General features: G+C 37.8%; 1 protein-coding gene across 2 annotated transcripts in view; it reads right to left on the minus strand.

Moving 5' to 3' along the window:
* Positions 1 to 16,150, minus strand: part of fras1 (Fraser extracellular matrix complex subunit 1) — a 441,368-nt gene that overhangs the window by 225,201 nt on the left and 200,017 nt on the right. For both annotated transcript variants that reach the window (XM_043696280.1, XM_043696287.1), the window contains exons 11-14: positions 12,921 to 12,959; positions 12,049 to 12,196; positions 9,160 to 9,303; positions 5,872 to 6,006 (exon numbers count right to left, since the gene is read on the minus strand). In XM_043696280.1, the coding sequence (XP_043552215.1) occupies positions 5,872 to 6,006; positions 9,160 to 9,303; positions 12,049 to 12,196; positions 12,921 to 12,959 (466 nt within the window). The remainder of the gene's footprint in view (positions 1 to 5,871; positions 6,007 to 9,159; positions 9,304 to 12,048; positions 12,197 to 12,920; positions 12,960 to 16,150) is intronic.

Here is a 16,150-nt window from a genome sequence, read left to right on the forward strand (position 1 = left end):
AAAAGTCCTTCAAGATGACACTTTAACTGACAGCAATGCCGGCTTTGGTGGATATACAAAAAATCCATTTCAGCACTATTTAAGAGAAGGAAAACCCTTTCCTGTTGCTTTGCCAAAATTAATTTTTCAATTAAATTCAGATTAACTAGTTATTCACATCATGTGCTGCTTATGAGGTTTGCTAAGCACTACTGGCAGTCACAGATGTCTGCATAATCTTGGCTGGTATTAAAGCAGTATTCGACTGTCGAAAATGTTTTGGATAAGGTATTCTACCATAGCCTGCTCAGGTGGATGTAGAAGATTTCAAGACACCATTCAGATGAGAGCTTTCCTAATGTCTTAAGCTAAATCTTCCTATTAACCAATGCAGAATAATTGACTATTTATCTTAGCGATTTATAAGGAATGCATGCAATAATTAGCTACAAAGAATATGCACACACGGATTAGACTTCAAAATTAATTTAGTGGCAGTGGAATTATTTATACCTTTACGAGCATATGAAATGCACTAAAGTCTTTTACTTCGATATAATAAGTATTAATAAAGCAAGTGTAATATATTTCCAATTTAAATGTAATTGTATGACTCTAAAAATTAAAAACATGATTTAAGTGAATCAAAAATGCTGTGCAAGCAAGACACTGAAAATAATTAGCAGCCATTTTGAGTCACATTGAAGTATTTATTGAATATTTGACATTGTTTTTTCTTGTACCTAAGCCTAAAATGAGCTATTTCACACTATGTTTAAGGTACGTTCCAATTCAACTCAAATTAGATGTGGCATCAGAGTGCTCAAAACATTAGACTCCACAAAACTATATTCAGTAGCTTAAAGGTGAAGGAGAAATAACAAAGCTGCATTGCTACACAAGGTTATCAATTTTTAAGAAGCATCTCAATGTGCTTCATTTATTCCAAATATCATTGCAATCACTGCTGCTGAACAAACAAACACGTTTTTAGATTAATGACAAGTTAGTTTTTTTTTATCACATTGCTTGAGGTGGATGCGTTAACTTACCATAACACAAAAAGCCACCAGAGTGGGTGGGTGTAGGGGTACAGAAAGGAATGTAGTGGTGGTAGAGAACAGTTGAGTGAGGAGATTGACACTGTATTTCTGCAGTGAAAAGCAAGTAATTGCTGTGTTGTCTTTCCAGTGCTCGGGTTCGGTCTATCTGCTTTCGGCTGGAGAACTTCTTGCAGGATGGAGAGAACATCAATATCAATGACAGGCAGAAGTAGGAAAGAGGTTCTTCTGGGGCACTGTCAAATTTATAACTCGGCTCACGGTGGCACAGTGGTTAGCACTGCTGCCTCACAGCGCTAGAGATCCGGGTTCAATTCCCGACTCAGGCGACTGACTGTGTGGAGTTTGCACGTTCTCCCCGTGTCTGCATGGGTTTCCTCCGGGTGCTCCGGTTTCCTCCCACAGTCACAAAGATGTGCAGGTCAGGTGAATTGGCCATGCTAAATTGCCCGTAGTGTTAGGTAAGGGGTAAATGTAGGGGTATGGGTGGGTTTCGCTTCGGCGGGTCGGTGTGGACTTGTTGGGCCGAAGGGCCTGTTTCCACAATGTAAGTAATCTAATCTAACCTAATCTAAAAATAAACTCTGGATTACTAATTGCGTGCTTACCTGCATGTGATGTACCTTACTGGACCATCACAAGGTGCAGGTTTCCAGTTGGCACTGGGAAAAGTGTACCACTGACTTTGAGACAATGTTCAGACAGGACGTAGCCACAGACAGGTGTAGTCTGGTGGTTAAACAGCAACTAACCTCAGAGAATGAGATTGGATGATCAATGGAGTACTAGCCATGCTGTGTGCAGTGGGCACTGTGGCTTTACGTTGCCAGTGAGGGGCATTGTCAGATTACTAATTGTTTCCTGGATACACAGCAACCTTTCAAAGATTGCAGAGATATAAAGGATGTTGGTGTTTCCACAGATAGCTGCTTGGTACAAAGGTGTTCTCAGATGGAATGGTAAGATGGAGCCAGAATTGGATGTCAGTGATGGGATGGGTTGGTAGATAATGGAACGAGAGAGTTTGGTGAAATACAGCAAGAAGATTTGCTTGGCCTTGTAGTTTGGGATTATGGAAATGAGTGGTGTAGTGGTGATATCACCGGATTAGTAATCCAGAATTCCAGACTAAAGTTCTGGAGAAATGGATGAGATGGCATATGGTGCATTGAGTTCGAATCCCATCATGATAGACAGTGAAATTAAAAGTCAGTTAAACTCTGGAATAATGAGTGAGTCTGATGGCTACCATATAACCACTGTTGATTATTGTAAAACCCATCTGCTTCACTAATGTTCTTTGAGGCAGGAAATCCTCAGTTGGCCCACGTTAGTGCAGACCCACAGCAATTTGGTTGATTCTTAAACCATGGCAATTTGATTGCCTCGTGCCTTTTTCTGTGGCTAGTTAGGGATGGCAATTAATGCTGGCCAAGCAAGTGATTGTTCACATCAAATTGATGAATAATAAAAAAATTTAAAAAGTTCCCTCCTAAAAACCTGACATGACTCAGATCTACCAAAAGGATGTAAGATTCAGCTTGATGTTTCCATTGTCCGTCAGTCTAGAACCAAAGGGCACTATTTTGAAACTAGGAGTCACACCTTTAGGCAGTTGAGTAGAATCTTCATTGCTGAGCATTGTGCAATTTTGGAACTCTGACTCAAGGGGTAGTGAAAATGGGGTCACTGGATAATTTTAAAACAGAAGTGTTTACATCCTTGTTGGGAAATTGAATCAAAGATAATCAGGAGTAGGTGGGATTACAGAAATTGAAACACAAACTATCAGCACCGGCCTTGTTGAACGTTGAAGCAGATTCAAGTGGCTGAACGTTCATGTAACATCAACTCGCCACAAAAAGACATGACCCACTCTCACTAGTATCCTTACATATAGATAAGGAAGGACACCACTTCGACTGAGACAACACATCCACCCTAGGACAAGCCAAACAGAGACACGCATGAGAATTCCTAGAAGCATGGCATTCCAACCAGAACTCTATCAACAAACATATTGACTTGGACCCCACTTCCACCCCCTGAGAAAAAGAGCAGGAAATGACATCACCAACATAAAGAAACCCAAACATGTAAATAGAAAGCAGGAATCACCAGCAGTGCTTCGTTCGGAGGCTCACTGAAGATGTTACCTAGTATGGTGACGAAATGTCTGAAAATGAACCTTCCAGCTCAGTGAGCAAACATTTAGCCAGGGTCCATCTGTATAAGGTATATCCTTACACACAAAAAGAGCTTTATTTATAGGGAAACCACACCAAAAAAAGTTTGATAATTTCCTTTTGATACTTAATAAATTTTTTGTCAAGAGAGACAACAGGAAAGTCACCATGTGCATGAGCACAAGGTAGACCACATCCCTACACTAATTTGTTAGTACCTGTGCTTATACAATTTGTCAATTCAATTGATATTTCTGCAAAAAATTTGTGCTTCTTAGATCTTTCTTACAACTGGAGAAAATTAGATTCACAAATCTGTCTGAAGTATAGGGTAAAAAGTAAATCCAGGAAAACGAGATTCAAATGCCAGATTTTCTTGTGAAAATCTTCCGCTTGATAGGCAGCCAAATAGAACCATGTTAAGCAGCTTAAAAACATTTAATGTAGAAAGACTTTTTTTAAAAAAGTTACTGACTGCATCTTAGCTTTGTGGAACAATGCCATCAAAAATGACACATGCACATTTCAGCTATTGGAGGGTATCCGTGAAGTTGTAGTCTTCTCATATTTCAGTTCCATTTTTTAAAATCCTTTACGGCTTGCAAGAATTAACAGCTTCCTCCCTGAAGGACATATTATTTTTAATAAATTATAATTTCTAAAGTATCATACATAGCCTTACAGAATTATGAATTGATATCGTGGTTTGATGCCTGTGTTTTTTTTATTATTTTAGAATTTAAATAAAACAAGGATAATGCAAACATTTGTAGAAATAAAAAATAACTAAGATGCCATGACAACAATTTTGTACTGAAATGCATATCATGGAACAACAGACAGATGCTTATTGTATCTCACACAACTAAAGCAAATATGTGGTAGTTCCATTCACACCAAAATGAGAACTCAGATGACTGATGGTAGAAGGTATTGGTGTTTAAAAAGGCAGTTGGGAACTTCCTAGAAGTAAACAAATAATTTCCTCACTTTTTTAAAAATCTACTATCTTTCCATGTGTTTTCAACTGAGGGGTGAGGGCTCTCTCCTGCGGTACGTTCAACCATGTTGCCCGAAACATCGATTCTCCTGCTCCTCAGATGCTGTGCTTTTCCAGCACCACACTCTTGACTCATTTTCCCAATGCAGACAAGCCAGAGTTATGGCACACCAAAAAGACTATAAACATTTGGATAGTATGCAAACTGGCCATTAATGTGAAATCTGGTTTTAAAAATTAAAAGTTATATGGATAAAAGTCAGTCCATGGATAATTTTAGCATGGGTTCAAAACAGCATACACATCCGAGAATCCATGGAGTTATGACTTTCCTGATGTCCTAACACAGAAGCTGGCAAAATTCCAAACAAATACATTTATCTTAAACTTAACACAACTTAAAGCAGATCTCTGCCTACGAGTGAACAGGTTGTACTGAAGGAATGTTTGGCATTAAAGAAATATTATACTCAAAAGAATTGCACAAGTAGTGGGAAATGTGAAAATATTTTTAAAAAAATTAAAATGCAAAAATAAATAAAATTAACAATAACAATTTTGTCCAGGCTAGGTGGATTAGCTATGGGGAATGCAGGGTGATAAGTGTAGGGTGGGGGGGTAGGTCTGGGTGGAATGTTAAACGGATGGTTAGTGTGGACTCTTGCACTCCCACACTGTGGGGCTTCTATGATTCTATTCGTTGATTCTAATTTTCATTGGCACTACCCAGCTTAACTAAGTACTGCAAACCTGCTACTCATTCACCCAGCAGCTAAGGGTGCTGAAATTTTCAAGACTGAGATGGAGAGAATTTTGTTGGGCAAGGCTGTTAAAGATGTAGGACAATGTCAAGTGCATGGAGCTGATTTGTGGATCAACCACAAGATAAGTGATTGAAAAACTGGGTGATTAGGTTAGATTCCCTACAGTGTGGAAACAGGCCCTTCGGCCCAACAAGTTCCCACCGACGCTCTGAAGAGAAACCCACCCAGGCCCATTTCCCTCTGACTAATGCACCTAACACTATGGGCAAATTAGCACAGCCAATTCACCTGACCTGCACATCTTTCAACTGTGGGAGGAAACTGGAACACCCGGAGGAAACCCATGCAGACACGGGGAGACTGTGAAAACTCCACACAGACAGTCGCCCGAGGCTGGAATCGAAGCTGGGACTCTGATGCTGTGAGGCAGCAATGCTAACCACTGAGCCACCGTGCCGCCCTAGGGCTAGGGCTGAATGACCTACTTCCTGTCTTATGTAAAATATGGCAAACAAAATCTAAGCTTGTTACCAGTACCCACTAACAGTTTTGAGTCACTTTGTACTGAATCGCCTGGGAATTCACTGATCATTTGTTGAGGTAACAGTGGAAGAACAGGCAAAACCAATGGAAGTCTTTTACTTCAAAACGATTTGTGGAAGCAATGACAAAATATTTAAGTTATCTTGAATATGTGTTAATACAGACATTAAGACAAATGGAAGATTGATTGATTGTCATGTGTACCAAAGTGCAGTGAAAAGCTTTGTTTATGAGCAGAACTGGCAGATTATAGTAAGCAAGGATAACAGATCAGAGGCTGTGGTAAGATTTTACAAATTATTCCAAATAATTCAAACCATTGGTTTTCACGGCCATACCTGAGCACTGCAATTGATCCTGGAATAGCCCCTCCCCACAGGAAGGTACACACTGACCAAACTCCATTAGCAGCGGCTCCTTACATGAAATGCATTCAAACTCATTTTGACAAGTGGCACATGTCTTGTCACAAGCTGCATTATAAAAACATGATAAAGTACAAATTAGATCAAATGTTTCTTTGCAAACAAAGGCCATACAGAAATAATTCAACACTCTTGGATTGGAACTAGTTAATGCCACCAGATCCTGTCCATCATCACAAAGTTCTTGTGAAACTGTATGAACACTATTCAAATCCCAATATGCATGAATCCAATGCAACTTTTTTTTTGGTTATCCTCCCTTGGTCCTAGCTGCAAATAACAGAATGCTGTGGCACTGAGGGATTTGGGTATCCATGTATCTGAATCTCAATAAGTTAGCAGTAAATAATTAGGAAGGCAAATACAATTTTTGTCTTTAATTCAAGAGGGATAGAGTATAAAGTAGTAAAATCTTTCTACAACTATACAGTGCATTTGTGAAGTCACGTCTAGAGTACTGCTTACAGTTTTAATCTCCTTATTTAAGTAGGGACATGATTGCACTGGAGGCAATTCAGGAAAGATTCACAAATGTGAATCCTCGGATGAAGAGGTTGTTTGTCCTGGGCTGAAGGAGTTGTTTTATGATGAAAAGTCGAGCAGGCTGGCTCTGAAGGTTAGAAGAACAAGCGACAACCTTATTCAAAAATAAAACATTTTGAGTGAGCTTGACAGAGTGGATGCTAAAAAGATGTTTCATCTTGTTTGTTGTAATCCAGAAAACTTTAAGATGGGAATGACAAAGAAGCTATTTTCTCAGAGGGCTATTAATCTTTGGCATTTTCTTCCCTAAAGAGCAGTGAAGGCTGAGTCATTGATCTTTTTCAAGAGAGAGCTCAATAGACATTTGATTTACAAGGAAATAATATGCCTCTTTTTATAAATCTTTAATTCCAGTTTTACATTTTCCACATTAATACACGATTTGATAGATCTTTGCCTATCCATGTAACCTATGTACAGACCTATGTCATCTCCTTTATGTCTTCTTCACAACTGACTATCCTAATTATGGTTGCGTTGTCAGTAAATTTAGCAATAATACGCTCAGTCCTTTCATCAAAGTCACTTGTATAAGTTGTAAACATTTCAATACTTTTATACCGTAAGCTTTTATTTCCACAATGTAGAACCATGTCCAATCACTCCACACTCACCTTTATCCATATTATGTATTAATTTCTCAAAAGATCTGTAATAATTTAGTTCAATTTGTGATTTCCATTTCACAAAACCACAATTTTTCTGCCGACCTTCATTTTTTCCTAAATGCCCCGCTACATTATTTTCAATATAACTATGATCCCAGCTATATTATTATTGGACAAGTCCAGTCCCAGACTGACTCCTGGCTTGACAGATCACATTTTGTTTCTTTGGTTCTTAACAAGGGGTTCTTAACTTTGGTTTCTTAACTGAAACACAAGCACACAACGTTGCAGAATTAGTTTTAATTATGAAAAATGTTTTGATGCAAAATAAATGAAAGTAAAATAATTTTTATTCTATTAAAATAATTAAAAGAACCCAGGCTGACAGCTTTGCAAACAATGGCCATGCTGTAAGAACTATTTACAGAAAACACACTAAGATTGCAAAACACATACTAAAAACAGCACTCCATGAACCTCAATAGCATCTCAAATATTCAAGAAAATTTCCTTCTTTATCCCACATAAAATTTGACTGACTTGTGATTTCAATTCTGCTCCTGAGAATTTGATACCCTCTTGATTCCATTGTATAACTGAGTTTAGATTTTCCTGTCCTCTGTTCTAAATTTCATGCATTTAATATTATATCACTGGCCCGTTGCAAGAAATTCCTTAATCAATGGGAAAAATTAACTTCCCCGTTTATCATATTTCAACCTTTCACAATGTTAAACACTGCTACCATATTGTGCCATAATGGGTCTAGTTTTCAAGTTTTACTTCATATTTGCATTTTCTCTTATTCTGTTAGCTTCCCCACAGTTTCATCAGTGCAAGTGGTTGCCCTTAATGGACTCTTACTATGGACCCAAAATCCCTCAGTCCTTCTAGAGCACCAAATCTAGTATGATCCAGAGTATAATTCATATTGTTGATATTTACTGAAATGCATCACATCACATTTACCAACACTGAAGTATATCAATCACTATATACATCATGACCTTATCATTTTCACCCTTAGCAGCTTGCTTTAGTTTCATAAAGAACTAATTATTGTTGAAGCCAAAAATCTCACAACACCAGGTTATAGTCCAACAGGTTTATTTGGAAGCACTAGCTTTTGATGCGCTGCTCCACCATCAGGGGACAATCATCTGATGAAGGAGCAGTGCTCCAAAAGCTAGTGCTTCCAAACAAACCTGTTGGACTATAACCTGGTTTGAGAGATTTGTGGCTTTGTACACCCCAGTCCAACACCAGTGTCTCCAAATCATAATTATTGTTGAGATTTCTCGATGTCATTCTTAAATCTACTATGGTGATTATTTCAAAAAATGAATTCAGTAAATTTTGTCAATAATGATCTGCTCTCTACCTATATATGTTGCAAGTTCATATTTACCTAAAAACTGAAATCCCTGTGAGCAAAAATTTTAAAAACAAGTCTATAACTACTTAGATCTTCTCTTTTAAAACCACTGCCAACATTGCAGCTCTCCAGCTCATTTAGGCACTTGGTAGAGCTCCGCACTATTCAAGATTTAATGGCTACACACAAATTAACTAATGGTTCCTACAGAACAAAAGAATGAGAGAAATTTCTTGACAAAGTTGATGCTAATCTTAGACATTTTTGTAAATCACAAAAATAATGAGTTTTCCTGAAATACGTATTTGTGTGCAGTCATAATAAAAAAAGGTGAAGCTTTACAGTCAATAACATCTGTCAGATTAAACAACACAAGAGATGAACCAGGCATAAGTAGTATCACCACATATATTCCCATTTTCACAAAGGAGAAACAAAAATTTGATATTAGGAATTCATTATTTTGAGACTCCAATAGCACAGTGGTTTAATTATTATCTTAACAAGGAGAACTTGTTCATTGAACATATGGCTTGGCAAAATATTCTACATTGAGCCATGCAAACTACTTCAGTCAGCATAGGTTCCAGGTGCTTGAAATGTCCTCGAGTATTCTCAGGGTTGCAAGTGGGAATTTCAACACAAACAGGGGGTTCAGATCTATACATTACATACCTTTACAGAGTCCACCTTCTTTGTAGAACCCAGGCTGACAGCTTTGCAAACAACGGCCATGCTGTAAGAACTTGCTCTTATCAGAGCAGATGTCACAATGATCAGGAGAATGTGTGCATGTCAGGCAATCGGCATGGCACTGAACTGAAAAATAAATATAAAATAAAATCACCAGACTATTTGCAATAGTTCTACAACATACGCCCACAGAAATTCTGGGGTCAAAAATTGCCATGCCAAATTAGAGAGTAAGGAGTGAGGTAGTTGTAGAGACATTGTTACTGGGAACTAAATTTGGAGACTAACTTTGTGAGAGTGAGGAGTAATGGATACTGTGAACTGGGGAGGATGGAAGAACAGACTGGGAAACGTCTATGTGAAAAGGAGAACGGGCAGTGTCTTTATAAAGAGAAGAGGTACCAGAAAGATAGGCAGTGAGGAAAATGTGTTTCATTTTCCGGTTGAGAAACCAAATATATTTGGTGTGTTTAATTTAAAAAGTTATAAATTATGAATTCTATAACTGTCAAATTAATCAGTCTGCTACTGTGTGTAAATTTTCAAGTGCCCCTGAGATCCATCACACTACCAAAGAAATAAACAAAGAATTTGCAAACATATGTTCCACTGCACTTTTACTCTAATTATTTGTGGAAACTCTCCCTATCTATTGCTTTAATAGCATCAGAACGGAACTAGAAACAACATAAACAGCCAATTCTACAATTGCTTAAGGAATTCTGATTTAGTTGCTGAATGGAGATTTGAAATGTCAGGCACCTGCGTGCACTGCTATGGGAGATCAACATGAACATTCTCAAGCAGCACAAAAAGGTTGGCGAGCACCTGAAAAAAAAACAGGTTCACAATTACAGCAGGACCACATTTGAGAACCCACATGGTCTGGCACAATGGGCCCCTTTTCTAGGGTTAATAAGAACATGTCAAGGTATGTATCATGTACAAGTGATGTACATACCCACAGGAGCTCATGATGTTAAAATAACCAATTAATTTTGCAGTGAGATAGCTGGAAGGTTGTAACAGCCTATTAATTTACTGTATAATGATGGGGAAATAAAAGTGCTGTACACTAGAAAGTCAATTTTACAAATTCCTGATTCTGACATGGAGTTTCACTGGTGGTGGCATATAAAGGGAACTAGAGCAACAGATTTCAGTCCAATTTTCAACTTGGTCTTCTGGTGATTGTCGCTCCAAGTTGTGGACACAAATATTTAAGATTTCCCCATTTTTTCTTTAAAATGTGAGTTTGCCTTTAAAAATGTGCTTTTACCAGATATGCCAATGCCTATGTTCTCTTCTGTAACATAGGAAACTCGGCATGGATATCATGGTGTTAACAAATCCAACACACATTTATTACAACTATCTATATTGGAGAATTATTACATTCCTTAGACATGTGTCTGGGTTAATGTTAAGCTGCTGGTTTACATCAGAGGAGCATAAGTCTACTTAAGCGTTATGCTTCAACTGATCCAAGATAAGATGGTTAGCACTGCTGTCTCAGAGCGCCAGAGATCCTGGTTCGATTCCAGCCTTGGGCCACTGTCTGTGTGGAGTGTGCATATTCTCCCCTCGACTGCATGGGTTTCCTCCGGGTGCCCTCATTTCCTCCCACAATCCAAAGATGCGCAGGTCAGGTGTACTGGTCATTCTAAATTGCCCATCTATGTCATTTCATCTTTGAATTAAATATAAAATTATCTAGATTTCCCATCAGCAGAGTTGTGCTATGTAGATTTTCAACCATTTCTCGAGCGATCCCCTTAATTGCCCAATTTCTAAAATACATTGGATTTTTTTCATGCATTTAACTTTTAAAGGATTTCTCTGTTAAAGATTAAACTTGCATCCAGTACAACAAGGTAGAATACTGTAACTTATACCAAAAAACATACTTGCTTATTGTTCAAGGTATTTGAACATATCTGACCATTTACTTGGGCAGATGTATAAAAATTCCTGGTAGAAAGTGAGATGCTGAGACCAGCATGGCAACTCACAAGGGCTGATCTAATGTAGTCCACTGGAATTATACTGACTCCAGTAGGATTTCTAGATAAGTGTTTCTTTCCTAGGCCAACATGTCTTCATTATTTTAAATCAAAATATAGAAGCATTGACAATCTATTTTATTAGGCTGTCAGGAGCATTATGATTTGAATTTACCATGTTGATTGTCAAATAAAATTCACATGTATTGTCGTTATTCTATAAAAAACGTACAATTTTGGTCAGTTAAAATGTTCAGTTGCTAAACTCAAACGCATTAAACAGACATAGATAATCATTCTGCTACCATAAGTTTCAATCATAACATCATTTCACATAATTCTGATCCTTCTTTATACCATACCCCTGTAAAATAAATGGCTTTGCACAACATGTAGATGTTTTTAATAACTAAATGACTTAATTTTGTAATCATTCAGCTGCTAAGTAACTTAAACAAGCTCAATGTGGAGCATCTTGTTTTGAAGCACAATAGTATAACCATGGAATCAAGGCAATGCTGTTTTAAACTTGGCATTCACAGCTTTATTTTAGAAGTCTTTATTTACATACATAAGGAAGTGGCAGGCTTGGGTGGTCAGGGACACACACAATGATCTAAGTACAGACTTGCACACATACACTTCTGCCAGCAGTGCTTTTCTTAAACATAAAAAACAAATGTGGATATTTGCAAATGATGTGGGGCCAGGAGGTAAGAAGTATAATCTGCAGTTAGGTTGTAACCATCTTTCTGAAATGTTTGAAATAAAATTCATATTACAAATTTTTATAATGTAAAATCCTCCACATATTCATATTTTTCTCCAATCATTCTAAACAATGTCTCCCTGCCAGAGATATACAAACCTGGTTGGCATTCTGGGCAACATTCTCCCTTTATTTTGACAGCAAGGGTTCCAACAGGGCACAAAGGGCAGGAGCGCTTATAACAGATCACCTGCGAATTTCGGCATTCACATTCTTTACAAGGGCCTTCCTTCCATTTTTCTCCATTCTATTTTTAAGAAAGATTTTAAAAATTATGAAGCATTTTAACAACAAACTATTTCAATCTAAAATTTACCCAGAAGTCAATATGCATAAGTAGTACTGACATGGCAAATGAGTTACTTCTGTTGTGATATTAGGCAATTTATCCCATATTTACTGGACTGCATTAAAAGTAGCAGACCAAACATTAAATGGAATGACATGGATCATTCTATCCCTATGAGAATCCCCTTAACTACCATATTTGTGACATTACATTTGACTTGTCTTAAAAGAAGAACTGGAATCTTTATTGCTTAGGATATTAAAATGCTTCTCATTTCAATATCTATTTAGGAGAACTGGTCTCACCTTATATAAAGGCAGCAGATGTCAACAGCTATAAAAGACAAAGATAGCTACTCTGAAAGGAAGTATAAATAGATGTATGGATTTCTTGGTAAAACAGCAATAATCATAAACGCAATCCCCACAGTTGCAGCATAAATACTTTGTGATAAAAAGGTATTTGGACTACTTAATCATGGTGAGTCTGTGACTGGCTCATAGTATAACCTCAAAAGAATCTACAACTCTCTGCTGTCTCTCTGCAGATGGACAGTTTAAGAACCTCCATCCAAACAGCTGCATTGCTGATTAAACAAGTCTTCTTTCACCTCTGATTGTGCTTTATCGTGAACTGCATTTTTACTCAAATACTAAAATGGCCCAGATTGTGATCCACGTACCTGCAGATGTTTTTCACCTTTCAAATCTGAATGATGTGCCTGAGGCAAAAGAAAGCAATTACATACAAATTATGCACAGAAATTAAATAACATTTTCTTCTATTATAAACATGAACTTCAAGGTGGTCATTTGTCATTTTCACCAAGTAGTTGCTCATCTGGTGGAATGTATCGTTCACTCATTTAAAAATCCATGCAGTTTTTTTTTCTACCAAAATCAATGGAATGTTAATTGGGTGGAGTTTTAATCAGACATTGCTGCACTTGATTTGATTACTACTCACGGTAAAAATGAAAGCTTACCTCTTTACATATTTCATACTTTCTGTACAGATCTGTGTTTTCAATTATTTTTTGCACATACTTACACAAAGGCTTTTATACTGGGAGAAATTGGTGACAGGTCACTAAGTACAGAATGTTACTGCACTTCTCGATTCAACAAGGTGCATTTGCACAGACTATTTTGTTGTACAATACTTCCAAATTATGCTTTTAGCTCTGCTGCATGTTTGCACAGTAATGTGCATTATAAATTGTTTATACATCAAAAACTTAGTTCATTTTTTCTTTCACTGACCAAAGCCTTATTCTGGAAATTGCAAAATTTGGCCTCATATAAATCATCAAGTGGATCAACAGAAGGAGAAATTTCAGCAAAATATATGGAACTAATATCACAAACTCAAAATGCCATGTTACAATATTGCTCAGAACAGATTTTTAAAAAAGCAACCATGAAAAATATTTCTTTCAAGATTAAATATCTGATAAAAATCCTTAATAATGTTTCATAATTAACAAGGAAACTTACTGAAACAAGTCTAGAACCAAACTAGATTTTTTTGGTAGCATTTACCATGACAGATTTCCCTGTTAAAGCATATTTCGCCATATCCAAGCAAATTAAAAATGAGGCAGCAAGGGTTACGTTTGATAGGATTTATTAAGGTAATTGATTAAATATACCAGCCAAAACAGCTAACTTAGAATATGAGGGATACTATTTGTTATTGGGCTGCATTCAGGACTAACAGCCACACTATATTGTACCAAAGCACTGCAGAAATTTCCCTTCCTCTGAGGGCGAACACCCTCAACCATTTTCTAAATTGTTAAAATTATCTGTGTCCTGGTGGTTACATCAATTTCATTGGATCAACCATGTGACACTGTGGTTATCCCACAAAAAGTAACTCAACCCCGTACTTCCCAAATTCGATCATGTGCAAGGCACAGATCATGAGTGTGACAGACTATTTTTCACATGTCTGGATGAGTGCAGCTCCAGCATTCAAAACAAAATAGCCCTCTTCATCACCACCCTATCACCTCATACATTGACTTCCTTTAGCATTGCTACCAATGCGTCAATGTATACCTTGCACAACATAATAATGCATAAACCTAACTAGACTTTTACGATAGCAGTTTCCAAACCTGCAGCCTCAACCACCTTGAAGAATAATCACAGCAGGTGCATGCTAACACCCCGTGCAAGTTCTTCAAGTCAAATGCCATCATGTTTTGTGAATGTAGACTATTCTTTTATTACCGCTATGCAAAATTTGGACAGACCTCCTTAACTGAAATACGAATGCAATGATACGACATGAACTGCAGCAACTCAAGAAGCTGGCTCATTACAAATTTGTTAAAAGCAACTTGGAATGCTCAATAAATGCTGACCTTGCCAGCACTACCCATATCCCATAACAAAATACATGAAAAGCTTTACAAATTTCACGTGAGCAATCAAGGAATGTGTTAAAGATCTTCCATTATTACTGCATTGTGGAAATCTGCCTCTAAAGTACTTGTGGAAAAAAAAGTGGAGGTTGAGGCACTTTCCAGTTAGCTTCAGCATTGCTGAACAGATAAATATCAGCCTATTTCCATAAACACTACTAAAACAGGGACAACTCTTATCATGCTGACCAATGCACATGAAGTGCTAGGTACATTTGTTTAACTGAAGCTGTTTTTGTATTGTTCAATATCTTTGTGCTCATGTGGACTGCCCTTCAGTGTGGTCTCGCACAGCCAGTGGATGGAAATACCAGTTTTTAGAGGGCTTTCCAGGCTGCCTAACTATGGATGCATCACAAGACATAGGTGTCAAAGCAGCAAGATCCTGAAACTGCAAAATCATTGCTGATCCAGTATATAGCAATATTGAGCAGCTTTTAATTTCTACATGTAGTTATTGATATGCAGCACACATTTACCTCACTGCTTGCTCCCAAAAGTTAACCACTTTAAGAAGCAAATAACTAAGCAGTAGAAAATATATATGAAGAAGAAGCATCAAAGGAAAGCCTAGTGAGCACAAAGACATCATTCAACATTAGGAGAAAGTCAGGATTGCAGATGCTGGAGATCAGAGTCGAGTGCTGGAAAAAAGCATCTGAGAAGCAGTAAAATTGATGCTTTGGGCATCAACCCTTCATCAGGGATTCCTGATGAAGAGCTAATGCCCGAAACATTGATTCTCCAGCTCCTCGGATGCTGCCTGACCTCCTGTGCTTTTCCAGCACTACACTCTCATCATTCAACATTAGTAAGAATAAAATATAATTTAACTGAAACTCCAAGTATCTTGTTTTTTTTTGATGAATCAAATTAAGCTGCAGTGATAGTCATGGAATTTGAAGACCAGAGAGGACCACTTGAGGGGATACTTTACTGTCAAGGGGAGTGGGCACATGTAGCTGTTTGACACACTGGTCAACTTCAAGTGATTAAATAAATCTATTCTAGTGTGCTGCTTATACTATATAAGCAGCTCCCTGTGCAAACAGGTGTACAATCTTCTGAGTGGCACTCATTTTCCAGTATGCCCCATGCCATGTTGAAAAGGTGGGAGACTCAGCAGGTGACAATAATTTTGGACAACTTGGACAGTTTGCATTGCAGAACTTACCACAAGGTTCCAGGCATCTAAAACTTTTCTTCAAGATGCTTACAATCTAGCCCATTCAAGCTCTTGTAGTCATGTCTAAGTTGTAGCTGAAAATGTGTTGCTGGAAAAGCGCAGCAGGTCAGGCAGCATCCAAGGAGCAGGAGAATCGACGTTTCGGGCTTAAGCCCTTCTTCAGGAATGAGGAAAGTGTGTCCAGCAGGCTAAGATAAAAGTTAGGGAGGAGGGACTTGGGGGAGGGGCGTTGGAAATGCGATAGGTGGAAGGTCAAGGTGAGGGTGATAGGCCGGAGTGGGAGTGGGGGTGGAGA

This window comes from Chiloscyllium plagiosum, chromosome 1 (genome assembly GCF_004010195.1).
Source record: "Chiloscyllium plagiosum isolate BGI_BamShark_2017 chromosome 1, ASM401019v2, whole genome shotgun sequence".
Lineage (NCBI taxonomy): Eukaryota > Metazoa > Chordata > Chondrichthyes > Orectolobiformes > Hemiscylliidae > Chiloscyllium > Chiloscyllium plagiosum.